The sequence below is a fragment of the Falco naumanni genome, chromosome 13 (assembly GCF_017639655.2).
Source record: "Falco naumanni isolate bFalNau1 chromosome 13, bFalNau1.pat, whole genome shotgun sequence".
Classification (NCBI taxonomy): domain Eukaryota; kingdom Metazoa; phylum Chordata; class Aves; order Falconiformes; family Falconidae; genus Falco; species Falco naumanni.
Window position 1 is genome coordinate 25,308,150 of NC_054066.1, and position 23,892 is coordinate 25,332,041.

Sequence of the window (23,892 nt, forward strand, 5' to 3'; positions counted from 1 at the left end):
ATAATCTTAAAGAGACTATGTGCCCTAAACTAGAACAATCTGAACATAAATTATCTTTGTGCCATCCTCTTCCACTCTCCCTATGGGCTAATGGAGAATTTTCATGTTAAAAATTTTGTCTTTGGTAAAACTGCATGGGATTCATAGCCAAAATATGAAAACAAAATGCTAGAAACCTCTGGCAAAAGTGAGGGCCCTTGCTATCAGCAGCACTGGGCAAGCACATTAAGAACTAATCTACCCTTACAAATACTCAAACATTATCTAGTTCCACTGGGAAACAAAGATATATGAAAACTAAAGACATCTCTACAGGTAGCAGATCCATGGGAGTTTTAAGCTTGCCTTTTGCTATTTTAAGGACCTACAAAGAACAAAAATTTGCAGCACTGTTTCATGGATATATACTGCCCTGTAATCCTTGTCTAGGTCTTCAGTCTTAAAGAAGAAGAAAATATGCAGCTCTACAAGAGACCAGAATTGCAGAGAAGACATTAATCAGAGGCTTTACCAAATAACTCTTTGCAGGAAGAAATATTTTCTAGAGGAAAATGAGAAAAATTCTTTTCCACAGTGAATGAGAAAGTATTTTTAGCTGCAAGAAGATATATCAGAATTCATGCCATTTTAGTGAATGGTTAAAAAAAAACACCTTTGTTTTAAGTAGTTCTGTAACATAAACTGATCTATCTGGACTAGGAGGTACTGACATTTTTGTTTACTAGAATCTTTATATAATTCAATATCTTAATAGCGTGTGACCAGAGTTAAGGAGAGATTGACAGCTAGTCAATGAACTGATGAATATCTGTCTCATAAGCATTTCATTTTAGCTACACATGCAGTGTGCATTTTGCCTTTATATACACATTCCAATGCCATTATCTTACTCTTAATTACTTGGGTCTCAAAGCACTTTACAAAGGAATGAGTTACCATTATCAACATTTCATATACAAAGAAATTGAGGCATAGTGGTACAATTTGCTAAAAGTTACCGAACTAACATCCAAGGTCAGTGGCAGGTAGAAAACAAAGCTCTTATCTCAACTATCAGGCAAGCACTGTATTCAGCAGACCACACTGCCTCAAGATGTAGTAAATGTTCCCTAAGCACACAATCTTTAGCAACTACATAGGCAGCATAGAAGAATTTAAAATTCCACCTGCGTTACAGCAAACATTACAGTGTAAAATTTAAATATATTGACACTTAATCTGTTAAACACTGGAATATTGTGTTCAGCTTTCTTCAAATGATTAAGCTAAGATGACAAACATCATGTCATCGCAAGATGACTTTCCAGACAAGTCTGCCCCGGTCATTCCTCACTTTTACATGTCTTCCGATAACACCCATTGTTTCAGAGATGCTCAACTGTACTTGCTCTTGCCTAATTATGGTAGCCTCTTGCAAAACCTTTGTAATGCTGGGATTTTGTTTGTCATGACATTATAAAGCCTGCTTAGTTCTCACTCTTGCTTTTACTTTAAGTATTTAAAACCAGCAGGAGGCATGTGGGAAAATCAGCAATAACTTGAGCTTTGATAGCAAAATGTTTAAGGGTCAAAACTAACCCCTCATTTTGTATTGAGCAATATTATATATTATCAGGAGTAAATACAGTTACCCTTCTTTGTAGAATCTAGCTGCATGTGCAAGCACAAGTCCCAGGACTGAATTAAACAAGCTAAATGAAATTAATTTACCTCATGTCCAGCTCAGGTGGCTAGCAGGCCTTGAAAAAAATTACTAGGACAACTAGTGAATAAAAATGAAACCAGCACTGCAGCAGATTTTATTCTTGGAACTGTGTTTTACCCTTTTTCTTTTTTGCTATAAGTCTTCCCTCCCTTTCACTGGGCTCAAGAGAAATGGGAATCTCGACTTCCAAACAAGTTAAAAAATAGAAAGAAATATAGCTTGCAAGTTTACATTGTAATTGATATAAGTCTATTATTAGAAGACAAATTGCAGCAGACAATGAAAGAGACAGCTCAATCTGTTACTGAATCCTTGTAATGGCTATATGAAGAGCTCGACCATTTCACTCATAAATCTTTCTTCTAAGTTTTTATTGCTGCTTGTGTGGGTAAAATAATAAAACTATGGAGTGAAGTATACAAGAGATGCAGTAATGCATTTCTAGTCACAATTACATAAAGTTTGTTGCAGGAACAATAACCCTTTCAGCATCTAATCAGAAATGATGTCATGTTACAGGCTGCTAAAACACCACACAATATCTTTAAAAAAATCATTAGAAGCGATCATGCCAGTTCTGAGTAGTCATCTCTGCTATGGATTGCTATGATGCACTGGGCTGTCATAAGTCATTCTTGATGACCTGTCACAAACTTTCTGCAGGACAGACCAAGACAAAGCATTTAGCAACTTGATTTCCAGGACACTGATCGACTTATTAGTTTAGCGGCAAATATAAACTCAACAAACCTGAAAAAACAGATTAGAAGATTGAGATATATGTTCCTATATATATTTTTAGAGTAATTGATGTTAATAATATTTTAATAATAATTTCTTGTCTGTGGATTGTAGTGCCCAGCAGGGAGATCCTGAGAGCCACTACACAAGTGATACTTTAGAATTAGCTGTCCACACTGAATGACAGAAACAGAAGATAAGCAAAGAGGCTGGAGACAAGGCGATATAAAATGGGATACATGCAACAATTTTGCTTGAGTGAGTGCAAGTACAGTTACAAAATCCCCATGGTTCATCCTGTCAATCTCCTCAGGAAGCCATAACGCCAAAAGCAAAAGAAACCAAGATTACCACCAAGGATGCTTTCTTCCAGTAGTTTGTGGTCTTGTATTCAGTTAAAGCCTCCCTTCCCCTGTAAAGCTCCCAAGAGGACAACCTGAACACTCCTGCTAAAAAGACCGTTGATGGATCCAGTCCAGAGGTCTAAGGAAGTGTGCCTCTGTACCTAAGACTGTCCTCTTTGACAGCTTCACATATCATAGTGTAATCTTCTCCACTAACATTTTATAGCACATGTTCTAAAACCATAAACCACAGGTTTCCTGGCACACACCTGTTCCACCAAATCCTCAAAGAAAAAGGTAGGAGAGATTCTTCTTCCATTGGTTTAAGTGTTGGAAAGAAAACAGTTTTGTTTGTTGTTTTGTGGGGGGTTTTTGTTTGGGTTTTTTTTGTTTTTGTTTTTTTACAGTAAGGCTGCACAGGCAAGTATGGAGGGGAGGGACAGACTAGATTTAACAATCATTTAAAACCACAATATGTTACCATTCAGTAATCCAGTCACATTAAATTCAAGCTATTTCAAAAGAGTAATATTCCAACATCAGCAGAAAAACAAGAGGCTATAGTTGCTAATTCCACAGTACATGTTCTTTAGCTTTGCTTGCAACAAATACGACACAAATCTCACAAACATCACAAACACAAACCAGAGATGCCTGCAACAGTTAAGAGGCCTTACACTCTAAGTTACCTTGCTTTTGTTAGGCAGGTGAATTGTCCATAACGTTCTTTCTGAAAGGAAGTTTTTTCCCCTTCAGAATTTAATTTATAAACTTACTCCTGCCAGGCTATGATAACAGCTACCATATAAACCTGAAAATGAAGACTACTGAAATTCCATTCAAACCTTAGGAATCAACAGAAAACAGACAAACCACCAAGATAAATGTTTCATCCAACTGCAAAGAGTGAGAACTGCAAGGCACCTCACGTTATTTTTAGTGTCCACAGTCACCAACCTGTGAAATAGAGACCGCACAATTTCATTTCAGTTTGAAAATCTGACCTGTGCCATCCATGCACAGCACCTATATAATCTGCCTCTTGGAAATGCCTTAGTGCTGTAACTTTTTCCAAGCAACAGAGGGAGACTCCAAAGACTAGCAAAGACAGTTTAAAACGTGCTGAGACACATATTGCATTTGATGAAAGCTTATTATATGGGCTCCTTAGATCCTGCTTACCTTGAAGCTGTATTGTAAGTCAGTAACAAAGTAACCTGCATTGGTGTCACTCTGGTTGATACCATGTTATATACAAAACTTGTTTCTATAGGCAGTAAAGAAATGCTGAATTACAGCATCTCCCTTGGAGTCTGCTTAACTGAACTGATGTTGTCTGAAGGCACACTGTGGCCTGATACCAGCTCAAGCTCCATTATCAAGAGCTCTGCATTTTATTTAAATGCCTGCTTATAAAGGAAAATTGTTATCTATGACCAGGCATCAATGAAAACAACCCTGTTGCAACATTTGCTGAGTTTTAGCATTTCCCACTTACCATGCCTGCTGCAACTCCAGCTGCTTTATTACCTTCGCTGAGAGAGGCTGCTACCCATACAGACAAAGCTGCTTTGGTGCAGTAAGCCCACACAAGACCCAGTCCATCACATGAGCCTTGGTGGAGCACAGAGACCAGAATATGACAGAGGTTACAAAGCAAGCATGACAAGCCACGTATCAAGTACAGAGCTGATACAAGCCATGTATCGAGTAGAGCTTAGCTTTTCAGCTCCTAAAGGAATTGTTGTAAACAGTTGTTACGTTTCTTCTCACTTCTACTACATGACTGACAAGCCAGGTGAGGATGTGAACATATTAGAATTTAAAAGTGAAAAACCTAAATATTCAGAAATCTGCCTTTCTTTGAACAAAACACAATGTACTTCAGTTGAAAAGGAAATTATCATTTGCCTAATACAAAAGAAATCCTTTGTCCCAATCACAGCCTACTCTGAAGGAATGACTTTTTCCCCCTCCCTTTAGAAGCCAAACAGATGAAGTTCTGTAATTTTGGAGAGCTTTACAGAGTACATCATGGTCTTATTTCACATAAATTACAAGACAACTCGTTGTGGGTTTATCAGACTGTGAACCAGCATACAAGAGAAAAAGATTCCCACAGAGCGGGTGATGGTTTAAGTCTAGCATAATATGCTAGAACACAGTTATTGAAATGAAAGATTAGCGCGCAAATTACGTCAAGAGTACTAGGAAATATTTGGTAGTGATCTGTAAAACCAGCCTTCCTACTGTCAGAAGCACCAAAAGAAATCCCATTAATACATACATTTGGTTCATTTGTTACATTCTTTACCTACTGCCCAACCTGTTTTGACTCAGAATTTACTCTCATAAAAGGGTAAAAGCAATGCTGACAAATTTAGCAAGAGCCCCACAAGAACATACAAGTTCAAAAGCAATAGAAAGATATTCCACTGGACACTGCTGCTGATATTTAATGGCATTATCCATTAAATATATTATCAGAAACTCATCTGATATCAACCAAATTAAATTTTCATCTTGCTTTGTCAAAATTCAATACCAAAAAAGGCAAATTCTGGAAAATAAGGGAATGGCCAAATAATCAGTTGGAGTGCAGCAAAAACAACCTTAATTTTAAGTCAACATTAATAAAATACATTTTAACAAATATTGTTAAACGTGCATTTTACCCAAACACCAGATGCATTTGAGACAATTTAAGTTTGACTCACCATACTGGCAGCGAGGACCCTGAAATCCTGCAGGACACTGGCACACCTGGGATCCTGCTTCAGAACATTTCCCTCCGTTGAAGCAAGTGCCAGCCATGCAATGCACTAGTACATACAAGCAGAATGAAACGGGTTTATTTGTTGGGTTTGTGCCAAGGATCCTCCAGAATTTTCTCTTCCTGTCATAGTCCTGCTGTAACAGGAACTTCCAAATAAGAAAAAAATCCAGCTTTTTATTTAAATGGAAAGGTTAGACTGCAATAGAACTTGTTATCATGGGTATAAGTACCATGTTGATATTAAGAAATTTAACTTTAATAAAAATAAGACTAAGATAATGTAGTTTAACCCAAAGATGATTCAGAGTCAGAAGACAGTTTCTTAGTCTTCCAAGATTCACACTCAGAAGACAAACACAGGACTCTAAGCACTGCCTGAAGCCAGGATGAAAGAGGTGAACTGCTAGGAATAATGCAGCAATGGTTAAAAAACACTGGCATACTAAAAGATGTTACATATGTCCAAGGGATTTACAATACTTCCCTTCCTCCAACACAGAACATTATTTATTTATAATAAATTAAATTCCACATACTTGAGCCAAACTCGCAAAGAACATCAGATACAAAAGAAGAATTCAACCACTTTGGTGCCTTAAAGAAATCAAAACAAGTCTGCACTGCTTTGTCAGTAAGAAAACGATTTTCTATTGCCACTGGTGTTTAAATACGCGAAATTCCTTTACACCAGAGATAAAAATAAAGATTGTAAACATATCTTTGACTTCCTACAACTAAACAGGTGCACACTAAATATGTAGATTCAGGCTGAAAGTAACAGGAATTACCTCTCAGGCTTGTTTTTGGGTTTTATATATGAAGAGACAACCATAGAAGCAAGCTCTCTGAATGCAGCCCTCAAGTTGGTATGAAGATTAAAAAAATACATAGGAACAGATGCTAATTTTCATACAGAAAATACAATTACTGACAAAACCATAACAACACTAAACACTGTGTAGATTGCTATCTTCTACTCATGTCTTGTTAACAGTGGCTGAAGTGCTTCCTTATCATTTAAATTGATTTCCATCCCTTAGCAAAGCATCCAATCATGATTAGAAATTACTGATAGAAATGGGCTCTCATCAGATGGAACCATAGGGTAGAAACACAATTGCTTCAACAGCAACAGCAGCAGTGTAAAAGCCAAAACCAGTCAGACTCTGCAAGAAGCATTACATCCAAAAAACAAGTGCCTTACAGCAGATTTCTTTGTGTAATTTGGGTAGCAGCAATAAATTCAGTTGGCTTGTCAAAGCCAGGCTGGCACAAAAATGTTACAACTACAATCAGAAATTAATTTTCCACTGGTTAGATTAATATTAGAGATATCTGGTACTTTTACACATGACAGCTTTTGTATTTTTAAAATAAGTTTATTTCCCCATCAATAGATTACCTCTTTATAACTGGAAATCCCAGTCACAAATAGCAAGAAACAAAATCCATCTTTCTAGAAATAATCATCAGTAGGAAAGTAAGGCCTAAGGGTGTCCTCTCTCTTGGTCTGTCACAGTTGTTCCATCAACTTACAGTGCAAACAGCCAGGTTCATTGTCATGTTGGACCCATCCAGGACAGCACTTATAGACGATCTGATGCTCCATTCTGTACACTTGCTTGTAAATTGTGTAGTACCCAGACCTTTTAAAAGAGTAAGTTTAAGAGAACAATCACAACTTCTATTTCACTTATTCACATCTCATCAGTAGCAAACTGAACTCTGTCATATTTAAGATACACTTTTCCAGCCCCTATCAGTAGTTCTCGTTAAAAATGAAGCAAATATAATAAAGCGTATCCTGATAACTGATAACATCCAATAGCTCTACTATACCATGTCCGCAATTTTCTGATGAATTTGTATTCAGGCTAGTCAAAAGGTGAGTAATTTTGTTTTGCAATCAGTTTTGGTTTTAACTGTTGGGGGAGTCAGATCTCCCATCAGTTCTAAGTATATGACAGAAATAGAAGTTCAATTTTTCAAAGTAGATGTCTTGACAGCTGGAATTCACCTGGAAAAGGATGAGACAGGAACATTTTCTGATAATATAAAATTGTGATCTAAAGCCAGTCAAGAAATTCATGACCAACCCAGAACACAGGAAAAAAAGTTGTATTTTCTGCTTAGTAATAACAGAATTAAAGTCTCAGTTATGGATATAGTTAGCATCCTGCTAAGTCACATATTTCAGATTAAATATTTAACACATACACAAAGAAAAAAACAGTTGAAGAATTTGCACTAAGTCCAGTAACAGAATCCATTTATAAAGATAGCTTACCTCCTCTCGTAGCCCATACACCACCTCCTCCTTGTGCATCCTTGTTTCCACATCTTGACCATGCGACTAAAGGCTTGAACACACGGCTGTTGGTGTCCTACCAGTGCCAGCTCAAACACTGGACAGACATTTGGCCTTGAGGGAAAGAAAAAGTCACACTTTATTTCTAGCACTAATTTCTTAAGTCTAAAGAAATATGCATGAAATTGTGCTACGTGTAACAGTTTGAAACAGATTTATATTGCTATTAAAACTACTGTAGTTCTATGACTTTTTCACCTTTGACTGATCAAACGGCTCTCTTGTTAAAGATACAGTATCCACACGCACCTCACAAATCATGATCCAATGACTTCAGAATGGCCACAGATGTTAATGGAGCCAAGATTTCATTAATGTCTTGGTCGGACAAGTCACAAGCGCAAACGCATTCCTGATGACGGGGTGTTTTTACATTAAGGCCCAGCTAGCAAAACACAAATGTACATTGTTCCCAGAAAATGAGAGCTAAAGTGTTGGAGCAGTATTTGACCAACTGCTCAGCAGACACTCTTTGCTGTCCCTTGATAATACCAGCCCACGGCAACCCTTTCAGACGAGGCACTGCCTGAGGAAGGCTGGTGCCTCATGAGCTGAGGAGCAGAAGACCAAGGTGAGGGAGCTGGAGAGGCTCTTCCTATGCCGAGACTGCTGGAAGTCCCCCTGCTAGGCCTGGGCCACACAACAGCCCCTTATTTCAGTTGACGTGCCAGGGTGGGAATCAAAGACTTGACAGCTACAGGCACTGACCTTCACGGCTCAAAGTTACTGAATAGCCAGCCTCCATACCCACACAATGAAAACACAGCGCCTGCCTTCAAAATATGCAAATATACAATGAAATTCTGACTCCTCACAAGTCAATGGAAGATTTACAACAAATTCATCAAGGGCAGATAAGATTTATCTAAACTGTTGCTGTGGAAAACTTATATTCTGTAAGAGTCCCCCCCCTTTGCTATCAGTCCCCTTTGGGAAGCACATGAAATTCATAGGAGGTAGTATCCTTGTTCTCTGCTGATTATTCTAAAATAACAAGATCAAAATAAAAGCTTTGCTTTGTAGGATGATATGTAATCTTCATCCTGCTACCTAGCCCTAGTTACAAAAATAACAAGATTTCAAGAGGTACGATGGGTCAGAAAAAAAGGTCACATGGTGGTGGTTTTGCAGAGATTCTGTCATCTTTATTCTGATTCCTTTGCCCCGGTGTAAATTAGGAAATGCTGCATGGCAGAACATAACCGTACAGAACATGCAGGGTCTAACTAAAGCCACAGAACATGTGGAGTTTTTTTGTCTTTTAAGGCAGAAGTATACCGTAACAAAAATGAAATTAATTCAGTGATTTTTATCTTTTTTTAGTAGTTTAAGATCATTTGTGTAATAACTAAATTTTCAATTCCCCAAGACAGATTGCTCTAGCTGGTGAGGCTTTGCAAATTTAAGCCTCAATGACTAAAACACAGGGGGTAAAGGGACCTTGTATACCCACTCTGGTAAATGGTAAGCAACATTCAACAGTTGTCATACTGGCTGGCAGACAAATACTTCCCCAAATTTCAGCTTGGGACCCCTCTTCAGGCTAGAGAGTAACAAAGAGTAACACACTGACACACTTGTTTCCTCTGTCAAAGGTATGGATATGAGCCTGTGCTAGAAAACAGGAGGGGTTCCTGCATTAATAAGTTAAACTGTTCTAGCCAAACAGCTGCCTGGCAGTTAAAGTTATCATTAGTTATACTGGATATTTTAATATCTCATTCAAGATTTATGGTGTTTTTTATTTCAGAGGCCCAAAGTACTTTACAGCTCCCTATTATGTCTGAACACCACGCAAGGTAGCCTTTTTAATAAAAAAGGACATCTTTCATCTGCAGGTCTTCAGGTGGTTTACAAACATCATTGAATTAAGCCTGTGCAGAACAGAAAATACTATAAGCATGATTGTTTTTACTGTTGAGCTAAACACCTGGAAGAAACCCTGCCTACCTAGATCAAATCCACTCCACAATATTCCCAGTACCATGCAGAAGATGTTCAGTGCTCTGCTAAGGCCAGCAGTCATGCAAAGCCCACTTAGAATGGGAAATCCGACAGGCCTCCCAACAGCACTGCAAGTCCCCAGCAAAGGTGAACACCTGGAACATCCACCCCAGGGTAAAGAGGACCTTCTCCCAGCAAGGACACTTCAGTAGAGAAACAGATGGGATTTAAAAACAAATGAAGTACCCCCTCAGTAATTCCAGGCAGGCTACATAAAGTTATGAAAAAAGTCCACAACTGTATGCTCTGATTGTCTTATCTCACCATGGGGGAAGAAAAAAAAAAAAAAAGTACAGTACGTTTGTATTAGAAAACCTTATCTTGACAGAAGCTAGTTTCCTGAACCAGAATGCCTATTTCTCATAGGCTTTGGAGGAACTGCTCATCTCCATCATCCTAAACCATACTTTCAGTAGACATCCCTCCACTATTGCTCCACATTCTTCCTCCTCCACTACAGGGTTCATTTTCTATATTGCTCCTTATTTCCCATTCATGGAGTTTGCCCTCTCTGTGGCTGCCAACACCATGAAACAAGACAGAAGACAGTAGCATCGTAGTTTCAGATTGCCTTAAATTCTTCCAGAAACCACCCTTCCTCCACATTCCCCTGTTCTCTCCATTACTTCACAGTCTTTTCCACGTGTCCCAGCTACCTCTTCCTCTCAAATTACCTCACCATTTAACATATTTAGCTTAAGTTCAGAGCAATTGTTCCCAAGCCATTCTTAGCGCAAAGTCTGTCATTTGTTTCACATCCAAAGGAGGTCTTTGTATGCCCAAAATCTGGCCTGCTTTTTTTCCATTACGTCAGTTGGTCTAATAAAACCCTCGCCTTACTTAGCAACCATGCCTCACTTAGCAGGCTTTTTAAAATGACTCTCCCTCTAGTGAACAGAACATCATGTACTGATAATTCATGCATATCTCCTTTTATTAGAATTGCCCAAAACTTTCCAGATAAAGGTACATTCATATGCATCACTCTTCCATAAATAAAAGAGAGAAGCTGACAATTGTTGTAATGACATACTGAGCCCATCCTATAAAACCTTACTCATGTGATACTGCCATGTTTCCAGGAATAGCTGTATTGACTTCTGTGATACAGTTAATAGGAACAAATGGCGCTCACAGAACAAAACAAGCCAGCAGCATAAAGTCATATGTTTATTAAGATTTATTCAAAGTAAGCCGTTCCTCCTAGATGCCCTTGGGATAATTTAAAGGCAGATATCAAAACCTCTGCTACACTATAATTAAATTGAAGCAATTGTATAACATGTAATCCTCTGCTGGCAGAACTGGGAAATAAAACATGCCCTCTTCAACAATTAGCCATCTTCACAACTCCCCCCCCCCCCCATCACTTAAAAACTGGTGTGTTGACTATCTGACTCATTGTTCTTTGATATGTTATCTATAAACTTAAGAACAGTTTCTTGAACTAGCCTAGGGCTACTGAAAATACAGTTTTGTTTTATGGCATTCTATTAATTAGAGGCCATCCAAGATTAACCTGAAACCTCAAGTGCATGTAATGGTATATTTAGAGGCGAGCTCCATTTTTACCCCCATGCCCTTTGCATTCAGAAAATATTTCTTAATGGGAGTTTAAGAGTTAAAACAAGCAAAATACACAAAAGCATATTATGTTCTATGATTTGATTGATACACCAGTCCCTTAAAACCTTTTTATACTGATGCACTCTGTTAGCCAAGACTAACACGAAGGCTATTATTAGCTTGTCAGTCTGACTCAGGCAAGCCAGAAAACTCTCTTTTAATATTTGCATTAGGAGACTGCCCTTTAAAAAAAAAGCACCCTACACATTTCCAGCTCGAGACTTAAGATTCTAATGAACAGATAATTAGACCAACATGAAGCAAGAGCAGCCTTGGCTAATCACACGGCTGTGATGCCCATGAACTACTGCACAACAGGAAAAGTTCAGAGAAAATTAAAAGCATCTCCAGGCGGGATATAATTCATTCCTGTGTTTAGAATTTAAAAAGGAATGCGTATCTTCATACAAAAATGCAGTCAAAGGAGCACCCATGGAGGTCTATTAAATACAAAGGTGACAAACCTGGCTCAAGAACTCCATGAGCCTCCAGTTACTGAGGCTGAGGCAGTTACTCAGGCAAAGTGCTGCTGCATGCTCACCCCTTTTCCTGTTCCCCTTAGCAGCCATTCACTGCCCGTTCCAGGAAGCAGCCCACAAGCTCAATGGACTGATCTCACCCACCAGCATTTGGACATACAGACAGCATCCTTGAAGTCCTCAGTGAGTCACTGGCAATTCTGGTCATTTGTCTTGAGCTGCAATTCTATGTCTTCTGTCTCAAGCTGTTGTCACCACCAGTGTCATCTCAACCAAGTTCCCCTAAGAAGGGACTGCAGCCCTCCCACAACTCAAGGCAGACAATAGATGCTAGAAACAGCATGTCTACGGTCTCCCAAGTGAGGCGCTCTGCTGTTTTATCCTTGTCCATGGCTCTGCAACTCTGAGAAGAATATCAGTGCAGCTATCTCTTTTACACACACTCAAACAAGCATAAATAATTTTCTACAGCAATAGACAGGCTCTTACAATGAGGTGCACACGGTTTTCACGTAACAAAGGAAAAGACAGGTACAGGCCATCTGCTTGTGGGAGCAGAAAGGCAGCTGCACACACTCCCTGGCACGTGCAGTCCAAAAGGGACAAGCAGAGGTGAGGAGATGGGAAAACAATGGAACACACAAGAGCTAGAAAGGGAATAGCTCCACCATTTTAAAAGGTACATCGCATCTCTGACAGGGATATTTTCTTGTTCTGCCTAACATGATCCTAACCACCTGGCTCTTTGAATGACAATTAAAGTAAATATCTCACTCTATCAATCCACTTTTTTACCAGCTCAAATCAAGAATCTAAGGTAGGTAGATGTAATGGTAATCAAGATATCCCTAAAGGTTTCTTTCAACAGCACAAACTTTAAATCAAAACATTAATGAATACGAAGCAAAGAATGATTTGGCTGTCTGATTTTAGGTCTTTCCACAGAGACTAAGTGAATGACACCACCTTCTATGCTAAGCCAGAAGGCTGTTAATGTCTTCCTAAGAACGAGATGTCGCAGCCTGCGTTGCCTCAGCTGAAGAATTTGCAGCCTGAACACTATTGATCTTCCCACAAAGCAGTCAATACATGAAACTTGTCATAAGAAGTGACCGGCTGGAATTCTGTATTTTCAAAACATTAAATGGTCAGTGTTCCTTCCCTTTATGCCATTATTAAAAGTTTAGAAAAGCATAGTCTACATGTTTTTCCAGAGTTAGTTTGTAAAGATCAAATGAGCACTTTCCTTAAAGAAACCAAGATTATAGTCGGGGCTAAATTATCTGCTACTCTGATGACAACTAGTGGTTTTGCTCTAGAGATACACTGCACATTGCTACAATGGCTTTGGCTAGAAACTTCTCAGGCTAGAAAATTGTCTGAATCTCCTCACACTTGGAACCACCCAAGCAAAACATCCCCAGCTTTTTATAAAAGACAAAGGCAGGTTGGCACCATGCAGAAGCATGCTGCACTGTAGAGGAAACAAAGTCAACAACACCATGTTGTATGCAAACAGGATGTTGATTTAAAGTTTGCTATAAACAAAATCTCAAGTGAAAAAGAGAGAAAAGCAAATTCCATCTGAGCACAGAAAAAAAAAAAAAAAAAAAAAAAGAGTTAAAATTAGGAAACAGTCCACAGAAACAAAAGGTCCAAAGAACAAGTAACATTTATTTATATAGGAATAAAGATATAAATTTTGTCTCTAGATATATATTGCTTAGTAGCAACAATAATTCACAAAGATGGGAATGACAAAACTGCCAAGCTCCCCTTAGTCTATTTTAAGGCTCATTTCCCCACATTTCCCAGATAAATTTAATCAGCACTACCAGAGACAATTAGGACATCCTGCTCCTTTGACCACTAATCAATCCCTGCTCTCTACTGATCCTGTATCAATATTTGGGATGTTTATATGCCCTCTGGGATATGGATTGTAAGCTCCAAGCTCATTTAGACTCTGTCTCATTATCACTACTATTCTCTGGATCTGTGGACAAAGGTCCACCACAGAAGACTCTCCTATAGCCCACAGGTTACTAATGCACTGCTGCGTCTTATTCACATCCTCTCTCTGATTAGATGGAGCAGCTAAATAACATGAGAGTTCTTTCAGCCTTTGTGCACTGCATCTAGATTAAGAGCAAATCAATACGAGATGATTAATTACACACTCAGCTATTATAACAACAATAAGATTTTTAGTTCCTACTGCTATCAGAGTGCAGCGCCTGTCGTTTAGCTTCTATTTAACTATCCTCCTCCCTCTCCCGAGACAAAATAATCTATTTTGGTTAGCAAGAAAAGCAGAAGATAAACATGCACATCCAGATCATTTAACTATGATTTGGAAAGTAACTTTTTTTGTATTTTAAATGAAGGAGTGATTTTTTTTTTCTTTGTTTGTTTTGTTATTTTAAGTAGTGTCACATAGCCTCAGTCCCCCAGCAACATCCAGTGTTACAGTTTCTTCTACCGGATGACCTCTGCAGGCACCAAGTGGCATCTGCAGGATCAGGTAAAGCATCAAGTGAAGTGCATACCCACAGAATGGCAAATACAGGATCACCACTTTAGCATACAACTCTGATAGCCTCCAAATACCTGTCTTCATGCATATTCAGGGAAGCATGCACGTTACTTATCTACTGTACCCAAAATAGTTGATTATCCCAACATATGGCTGCTTTGGCCTGAGTCTTATTGTAAACAAAGAAAATTCACTACCAAAGTATTAGCACAATAATTGCAGAGACTAGCCGATATCAGCATATTCTTAAATCCATTATGTTCTTTATTGTTAGATGCCTTCTGCACACCTCCACAGATTTCTACACAGGGGATATTTTTTAAAAAGTGACTTAAAGAATAGCATCCAGGAGAGTGTCAGCATCACTGCCAGTGACCAGGCCTACCAAGCCCTCACACAGCACCAACCAACCATCCTAGCATGCAGACCACTTCACAGGCAATTTAAGGACCTTTGTCCTACGAATCCAATTTTAATGTAATGAGAAGACCATATGGGAGGTCACACATATAGAGGCTAAGAAATAGTTTGCATGTACTCATTGTTAAGACAAAGCAAATAATTGTCCAAAATTTAGACTGAACTGAGTAATAAGAAAATGTGAAATTATAAGAGCATTGTGGTTTAACTCCAGCTGGCAACTCAGACCCACACAGCCATTCGCTCACTCCCCCCCATAGGGTGGGGGAGAGAATTAGAAGAGTAAAAGTGAGAAAACTCGTGGGTTGAATTAAAGACAGTTTAAGAGGTAAAGCAAAAGCCATGCATGCAAGCAAAGCAAAACAAGGAATTCATTAACCACTTCCCATGGGCATTCTCCCCATCCCCAGGAGAGTAGGGCTCCATCACGCGTAACGGGGACTTGGGAAGACAAACGCCATAACCCCAAACATCCCCCTTTCCTTCTTCCTCCAGCTTTAAATGCTGAGCATGATGTCATATGGTGTGGGATATCCCTTAAGTCAGCTGGGGTTATCTGTCCCCGCTGGGTCCCCTCCCAGCTCCTTGTGCATCCCAGGCTGCCCACTGTGGGGTGGGGTGTGATGGGAGGCAGAAAAGGCTTTGGCTCTGTGTAAGTGCTGCTCAGCAGTAGCTAAAACACCCCTGAATTATCAACACTGTTTCCAGCACAAATCCAAAACATAGCCCCACAACCAGCAACTATGGAAAAAAATAACTCTATCCCAGCCAAAACCAGCACAAAGAGGAAAGCATCAAGCAGCAGCAGTCATCTCTAGATGAAGTTTCACATTAACTACACCCATCTCAATCATCATTCCACTGAGGAAAAGTGTTATAATAAAAGTCACCCTGGTAAATCTGCCAGGTACACACCTGAACTTCTTTTGGCAAGAAGACACAAGAGGGCTTGATGCTAAAATATTAAAATTAAAATTACTGAAAAGTGTCATACCACTTGTGTCACAAAGAGAAAAAGCTCATTTTGGTTTACAGCAAGTGCCACATCACTTGACAGTGAAACTAGTTAGAGGTAGCGAAATCCTCAGTTTCAGTTTGGCAACCAGTGTCTAGGAATTGTTCACTGCTTTTCTGGTAGATGTCAGATTTTAACAGTTTAGAGCCAAAACCTCTTTTCTTGAATGCTTACTTCTGAAGTATCATGTAATATATGCAAGAAGACTCCCTACATGCCAATGTTTTAAGTGTTAAAATATTCCAAGTACTCTACTCCCCTATAAACCCTTAGCTTTATAACACTGATGCAAATGCCCATTTGTTTTTGTGTGTTTGTTTTTTAAACATTAAGCAATTTTAGTTGAGCTAAATATTTTATGAATTCTAGCCACAAAAAAACCCCACATGCCAACTAACAAGCATGCATTACTGGATTAGTGTTCAACAGCAGCTAACAGGGGAAAAACACCTCACCAAACATTTGTATCTTTCAGATGAGAAACTTCCACGGAGGTTCTAAATAACCCACAGATTCCTGGTGTTACTTCAGACAAGAACAGATGGACAGGCCTTGCTTCAAAGACTACAATTATAAGAGGTAAGCTCATGCAACTGTATTTTTCACCATCGATGATGCATCTGTCAGGCAGGGAGAGTGCTAGCATTTACAAATAGAAGATAACCACTGAAGAGTATTGTAAGGGTTGAGGTGTATGAAAACTCTTTTCCTATACAGAAATACTCTCACCCGAAAACAGTAAACCCAAAATATGTGTTTCATAATTTCAGATAACATTTTTTGTTATAAAACAATATAAAGCACCTTATAAAGTCTTCTGAGGCACAGGCTCAGATACTATGATGTATTTTCAATATTCAATTAATTTGTGTACATAAAAACAGAGTCTGGGCATGGTGTTCTCTACTACACAACAATCTGAGCAAGTTCTGCTCTGACTTAACAAAGGGAAGGCAGTACAGTGTTTCTGCTAAAGAATACAAAAAAAAAAAAGGTCAGCACTGCAACTTAAATAACATTCCCCTTTTTTTTACACACGAGATCAAATATTCACCATAGGTCAAAGGCACTGAGAGAAATACAGCTCAGTGTACAGCCCAGTTTGTGTACAGATTATATCTGAAAGTGTACATCTTCTTACACAAAGGCAGAAATCTCAAGTTTACCTCCAGAACAATTAATGAACAGTTTTAAACCAAGACCAGCATGGAATCCAAAGTATAAACTCAAGACTACATATGTTCAGTATGCAATTTTAAAATGCTTTGATTTAGCAGTAATGAAAGGAAATTTCTTTCTCCTCAGAAATAAATTAAAAGCAATAGATTTTAGAGAGAACGTAAGCAGTAACAGGCTTGAATTTCAGAAGGAGGAAATCTATTAACTGTGTTCAAAGAGGGAAGGTATTTAATTGGTGAATAACACAAGTCTCCAATATGGTCTGTTAACTCTCTGAGAGCCAAAGCGGTGCTTCCATCAAAGGAGGTTCTGCTGACGAGTCATCAAAGACTAGGTTTTACATTACCAGATAATCTTACCCCCTCTCACCAGGAGGTTTTTTCAAATTTGTTAAATTCCACATTCTCTGTCACATCTAGATCACGGCATGCCAGAACTAAGATAAATAAGCAGCGCTGGATATAACCCATGCAGAAAAAAAGTCAAAGCAAAAAGCAGGCAATTTTCCTAAAAATCAGAAATACTGTGAACACACAGGATATGCATGTAATCAACATATGCATAAATAATTAAACTGTATCAACATTTTGAAGTGCAGCACAATTAAACCTAAAGAAATGCTGACATGTTCTTTCCTCTTTGGGTGCATTTTTGAAGACTAACCAGCCAAATCCCATCAAAAGTGAATAGTAGAGCCTTACCTACCTTAAACTTGCATATTTAAGAATCTTACAGTATATATTGTGATTACAGACAGCAAACTTCTAAAGCTCTTGTAGGTATATTACATGATGTCTCTGACATGAAAACATATTTATAAAACTGGAAAATATTTTACAGTTAATCATGAGATCAAGTTTATCTTTGATAAATACAGCAACTTCAGGCTATCACATTTTAAGATTATTTATTTTCCTAGTCTTCTGGCTATTTCAGAGTTTAGGTGGAAGTCTTGATCTCATGTTTCTCCTGAAGAGCAGAAAACCAAGTCATAAATCAGAAAAAGAACTGCATCATGATGATATTCATTATCTTTAAGTCTCCTTCCAATGAACATACTGGGATGAGGGGAAAAAAACCCCAACCAACCAACCAACAGCCCTTTCTCATCCATTAAAAGACTAAACTCAAAATTGATTTTCCTCTAGAAAGTCTGAAACAGAGGCTTTAAGCGCAGCAAACTCTTGAAAAATGTGATTCTGTTTTACAGTGCTGACCAGCATGAGCTCTATCTGGTGGCAAGATACTGTAGTGCACAGACTAGAAAGACATTTTTTTGTTAAGCATGACGTTCACAAAGATGAGAAAGATCTCAGTCTTCAACATTTATTTTTCTTTCCTAGAAAGAACTACTGGATATTAAAGGACTGGAGGGGAGAGGGGAAGGGTGGAATGAGAGGACAGGACTGCCATAACTTTTATGCCAAAGCATTTAAATCATGTTTACTGGGATCACATCATCCAAACCTCAAAAGCTGGAGGTAGCTGCTGTTCAATAGTACTGAGGGTTTGCTGCAACCTTACAGATCCTTAGCAGACAGGACTCGGAAGAAGTACTTGAGGTTTCAGCTGAAAAAAAAAAATTTGTTTGGTAAAATTCAGCAACCTAAATCAGAATTCGGCAGTGACTCTGGGCTGCTGGCATCACTTCAACCAAGGTTTAAAAAGCATTGATAAGAAAGACCTAATTTAAGCTTACTTAACGTGAGATACAAATTTTAATACACCAGTGGCAAATCAGGTCCTTATTTTCATTTGAAAACCTGCAATCTTCAGTTAACTATCAAATCTCTGAACATAGGATATCCCATTCAAAGAAATGGAAGAAAATTCTACTACATGAATCATTTCAACTCCAAAAACTAAACACACTTTAAGCCCTTATTTAATGCTAGGAATAAAGACTTGCCTCACACCTGCAAATTGGCATCACTGGAGGTGAAAATACACCATATTGGCTAAACAGCCAATATACTGAGAAAATTTCTCACCAAGAGCTGATTACACAACCTACTTTTCACATCATTTGGACAGTATTATGACAAAACTCCAGGATCCAAGTTTAAGCTGTATCACCATAATACTTTACAGAAACATTTTTTGTGTCACTTTGAATATGTAGGAATGCAACGAAGAAAACAAAGTGGCATGCAATTTGTTCCACTGTGGCAATCAAAATTCAGAAGCATCTCTTCATATGGAAATGCTTTGTACAACAGTAGTTTATCTTGAAATGCACTCGAGTGTTCAAAAAAAGTGGGCTTCACCTTCTTAATTACACCTAAAGCAATTATTTATATCACTTCAAAATGGTGTCCACAGCCACATCTGTTTCCAATGAGACACATGGTACAAAAAATTGTCCTGTATCTTTGTAGCCCAATAAGCGGGTTAGTTAAAGGACCAAGTTTACTTGAGCATTGCAAATGTAGATACCATCTGAATGCTAGATTTTGCTTTTGGGAATATGATTTTTCTAGAGGAACACAAGTAAGCCTACCATGCCCCATAGAATTTACAAAGCTGGAAAACAGTTACTCAGCCAGGAATTCAGCTCTAAATCCAGGTGTTCCTTGGAATGTGACCAAATTTACTTGCTTACAAATAGAGTGAAAATATGCAGCTGCAATGAAAAAGTCTAAACAAAATATTTTTACTGCAAGATTGTGACTGGATCCTCTAAAACCAAATCAGACCCTTCAGATGTCATCCTGGACCTGCAAAGCCAAAGAGTAAGTCAATGAGCTTAAAATTAAGAGGGATGAAGTTTAGCTCATGACTTTTCCAAAGAACTCCTTACTCGTGTCACTTGGGAACAGAAGAATCCAGTCTTGAGCTATGTCTCAGTCCTAACTATGAAAGGTAATATTCATTGCACAAAGGGGGTTCTTAGCACATGCCTCATAACCACTCCTGCCTTTTGTTCTGTCCTATATAGCTAACTGTGAGCAAACATCTGTACTTAAAGTTGTAGTGGAATATTTCTCTAGGAAAGGATTTACCACTTCTGACAGCAACTGAAGCCCTCCACTCATAGTTCCTATTTCTGCTCTGCCCCACAGCTACCTCCAGCCTTTTGAGAAGCATGACCCTGAAAGTAAACTCAATGCTAGATAACCACACATCACAATTAGAATGTCATTATATACCCCAGGTTTGAGCTACAGAGCTCACTGCTAAGTGAGCTGCTAAAAATGTGCTTTTTATGGTGAGAGATGGTTAATTCCTCATTTCAAGGCCCAAATAGCATGCTTTTCAATGAACACTGCAAATTTGTTCTCTGGTTGTTCCAGTGTTCTCTAAAGTTCTAATACAAGATCATCAAGGGCTAATTGTCTGGAAACGTAGTTGATGGAAATAGCTAGTCATCCTATAATCTGTTCTACATTAAATCTCCTCAGGGGGCTTGGAAGCAGAATACCAACATCCACACAGATCGCTTGCATTTTAGCTAGGAGCAAATACTCAAGTTAGCAGCAGAGCAAAAACAATTATGAAGAATATCCTGTATATCCTCAGCCACATAAGTTCTCAATCAAAACAGCAGCAAATGCTAAACAAGAAAGCACCAGCACGGTATGTTCCAAGGGATACATTTGTTGTTCTTATCCCATTGGCTGCAGATGACCAATGTCAAAAGAACAAAACACAATTACTAGAAAAAGGCAATTCATTAGAAGTGTCCTTTTGGATATTTCACTGTTCCTTGGTGAAAGCTAGCAGGCTTACCCGCTAGGAGTAATGATGCCTTGTATTTCTGTTTACATCAAAGGTCAAGTCTCTAAATAGTGTAAAGTAAGTTTGGAGTAACACTTACATTTGCCCTAGTTCAGAAAAAAGGAATAAGAATTACAGTAATGGCAGGAGTATGCCTCTTGGGAAAAGCATGCAAGGCTTTGTCACAGGTACAGGGGTTCGGGTGGTTTTTCTGATTGCTGCTGGCTAACAGTGCACTGCTGCTCCCAAGGACTCAAGCCCAACAGTAATATCTTCAAACAATGTCATTTCCAGAAGGGACTGTTTCCTGTATTCTTTCAGTGACACTATCTTTAAAAAGAGAACAGCAAACAAAAACTGGTTGGAGGCAATTCACAGTTAACACCACCTCCAGCTTCAAGAGTGCAGAATCATAGTTATTGCCTATGTCAAATACAAATAGATTGATGTAGACCAATGGTACTCTTCCTCATAGTACAGCAATTGCTTACAAAAAGAGCAAGAAGCATGCCTGAAACACAGAGCACTTTTTTAAAAGAAAAATGCTTTACCAGAAAAAGAACTTGACTTCTCTAAACGTTGTGATGGATACTTAACGCTCTAGCAAAATGGAGTAATATAAGCCACTTTAAAGCACTTGTTGTAAATACATATTTACATGACATTGCATAGAAAACCAATGAGCAATAGGCTTACAAATCTCAATTTCGTGACAGAGGAAATGCTTAAATTTAAACTAAATAGAAGAAAAATTGATTATAAAAAGATGGGATGAAGTTCATTATGTCAAAATATAGGAAGAGAAAAGAGGCTAGAAATCGGGTTATCACAGACATCTGAAAAGGCTTCTGTCAGGTTGCTGGGGGACGGACGGACAGGACAGGGGACATTCCTTAAAAACACAAAAGGAGCTTTGCAGAGAACAAGATGCCCAACACAAAGCAGGGAACAGTTTCCAGACGTTTTATTTTCCATTTCAATGGGCAAAAATTTTAAACCATAAGATTTGGTGCAGGCTGTCAGCTATTCTACTTTAGAATTTATAAAAACCGCCTCTTGACAAAAATGCTACATCGCATTTACAACAAAGGACATTTGTTGCTCATGTCATGCAAAACACCTCATAGAAACTTCCTCCTGCACAAGCATACATGTGGACTCAACTCCTTTGTGCCTGCAAAGGAGCTGTGCTTACAGCTGCGGATGGATGCTTTCCACCGCTCCCACCTCTGCCTGCTCATGGTCTCTATTTCTTGCTGATTGCATTTACGTTTGATTACTCTGATTTTTCTCTTGCTGTTTGCCACCAGGTAAAGCTCACCGTAGCCCCTCTAAAAGCGTGGACTAGGGCAGCTGTACGGCGCTCAGCTCTGCCACCCGTTCTCTTTTTAAATGAGAAGGAAGAAACAGACTCAGAGATACTGATGCACTCTCTGAAGCTCACTTCAGATCTCGAATCAAAGTCAAGCAAGCCCGCCCGCCGTCCCTCCGGGGCTCGGAGTCTCACGAGTAACCATTCAAAAATCACTCCGCGGATCAGAAACCCGCACCGCGGGGGGGGACCTTGGGAAGTTAAAGCGCACCCAGCTAAACTTTTCTTTGTGGCAGGGCTGCACGGCGGCGAACCCGAAGCCGCGTTCCGCGGGGAGCCCCGCAGGACCCTGCCCCGCGAGAGACAAAGGCTGCAGCGAGCCCCGCGGTGCCGCCAGCCCCCGCCCGCGCCGCCCCACTCACATGCCCCGCTGCAGCCGCGGCTCCGTGGTGGCCAGCGCCCAGCACAGGCACAGGCAGAGGCAGGCCGGCCCCGGGCCCATGGCGCCGCCGAGGGAAGCGATGTGCGGCACGGAGGGATGCGGAGGGCGGCCGCAGCTCAGCAGCACACCAACCGCCCGGCTACCGCCGACCCTCCAAATGGTTTAAAGCCGCGGCGAGGCGCGCCACTGGCTGGGCGGCCCCGGCCCGCCCCCAGCCCGCCCCGCAGCTCCCCGCGCCGCTCGGGGCCAGGGGCCGCCGTGCCCCCATCCCCCCCGGCGGGCTCGGGGCTCCCGGGCTCTCCTGACGCCCCGCGCCGCCCGCGTGCTTCCAGCTTCACCTCTCCTCCTCTGGGCTGTCTCTGCGGTTCCCCCTCCTCGAAAGGGACTTTCCTCTTGGTCCAAATTCCTGTTGGGCACAACACGGGGAGGTGGAGATAAGGAAGGATTTGCTTCCACTGAATAATATCTGAAGTTGTGTGCAGCCTCATGTTCATGACGGCTACCGGTTCTCGGAGGAGAACTGCCACCCCCTGCACGCTCTCCCTCCTGCTCCAGGATGCTGAGCCGTTTCTGCTTTACTGCGAGAGCCGTAGCTCGGCTTCTCCTTTTTCCTCCAGTCCTTCTTTGTTCCATGCATGACGTCCGTTACAATCACATCTGAGCACTTCAAAGAGGTAACCATGAAAATAAATGCATTTAACATCACGAGGGAGGGATAACACCACTACTGTGAGAGTTAGTGACAGCAAGAATGTACAGCTGGGAGCGGAGGAGTGGTTTGTTAAATCCCAGAGTTGCCAGCTATCCTCTAGACCATCCATCCTCCCATCTTTATCATCTCTCCAGACCTTTACTGCTGTCAGAAGGCAACTCTTCCCCTTTACTGGTGAGAGAAGGGAGATCAACTGACCTGAAAGGGGAACCATGCATAGCAGCAAATAAAAAAGGGGGGAAAACGTACCTTAAGCATTTTATGATCTAATGTAGGACTCAGGGTCTATTACCCCACAATTTTCCTGCCTCTAGAGAGCCGTGAGTAACCAGCCGCTGGGCTGTGAATGAGCTGATGGGCCCTGAGCCAATTGATGCTAAAGACAACTGTGATTTCCTTCCACTCCAGTGTGGAATGGACTTGGTCTCTGGTTGCTCCAGATTAGCACCTATCCAAATTTGTGACAGAGAGAACTGCACGGGCACACTAACATCCTCACGGGTTAGGGGTCAGCCT

General features: G+C 40.0%; 1 protein-coding gene across 1 annotated transcript in view; it reads right to left on the minus strand.

The window, feature by feature from the left end:
- The window catches only part of LOC121097071 (multiple epidermal growth factor-like domains protein 6), a 200,837-nt gene extending 178,053 nt beyond the window's left edge, over window positions 1-22,784 (minus strand). Inside the window, exons 1-4 of the mRNA XM_040613813.1 lie at window positions 22,645-22,784; window positions 7,854-7,988; window positions 7,103-7,212; window positions 5,508-5,612 (exon numbers count right to left, since the gene is read on the minus strand). Coding sequence (XP_040469747.1) covers window positions 5,508-5,612; window positions 7,103-7,212; window positions 7,854-7,988; window positions 22,645-22,724 — 430 coding nt within the window. The 5' untranslated portion in view covers window positions 22,725-22,784. The remainder of the gene's footprint in view (window positions 1-5,507; window positions 5,613-7,102; window positions 7,213-7,853; window positions 7,989-22,644) is intronic.
- Window positions 22,785-23,892: the final 1,108 nt, after the last annotated feature.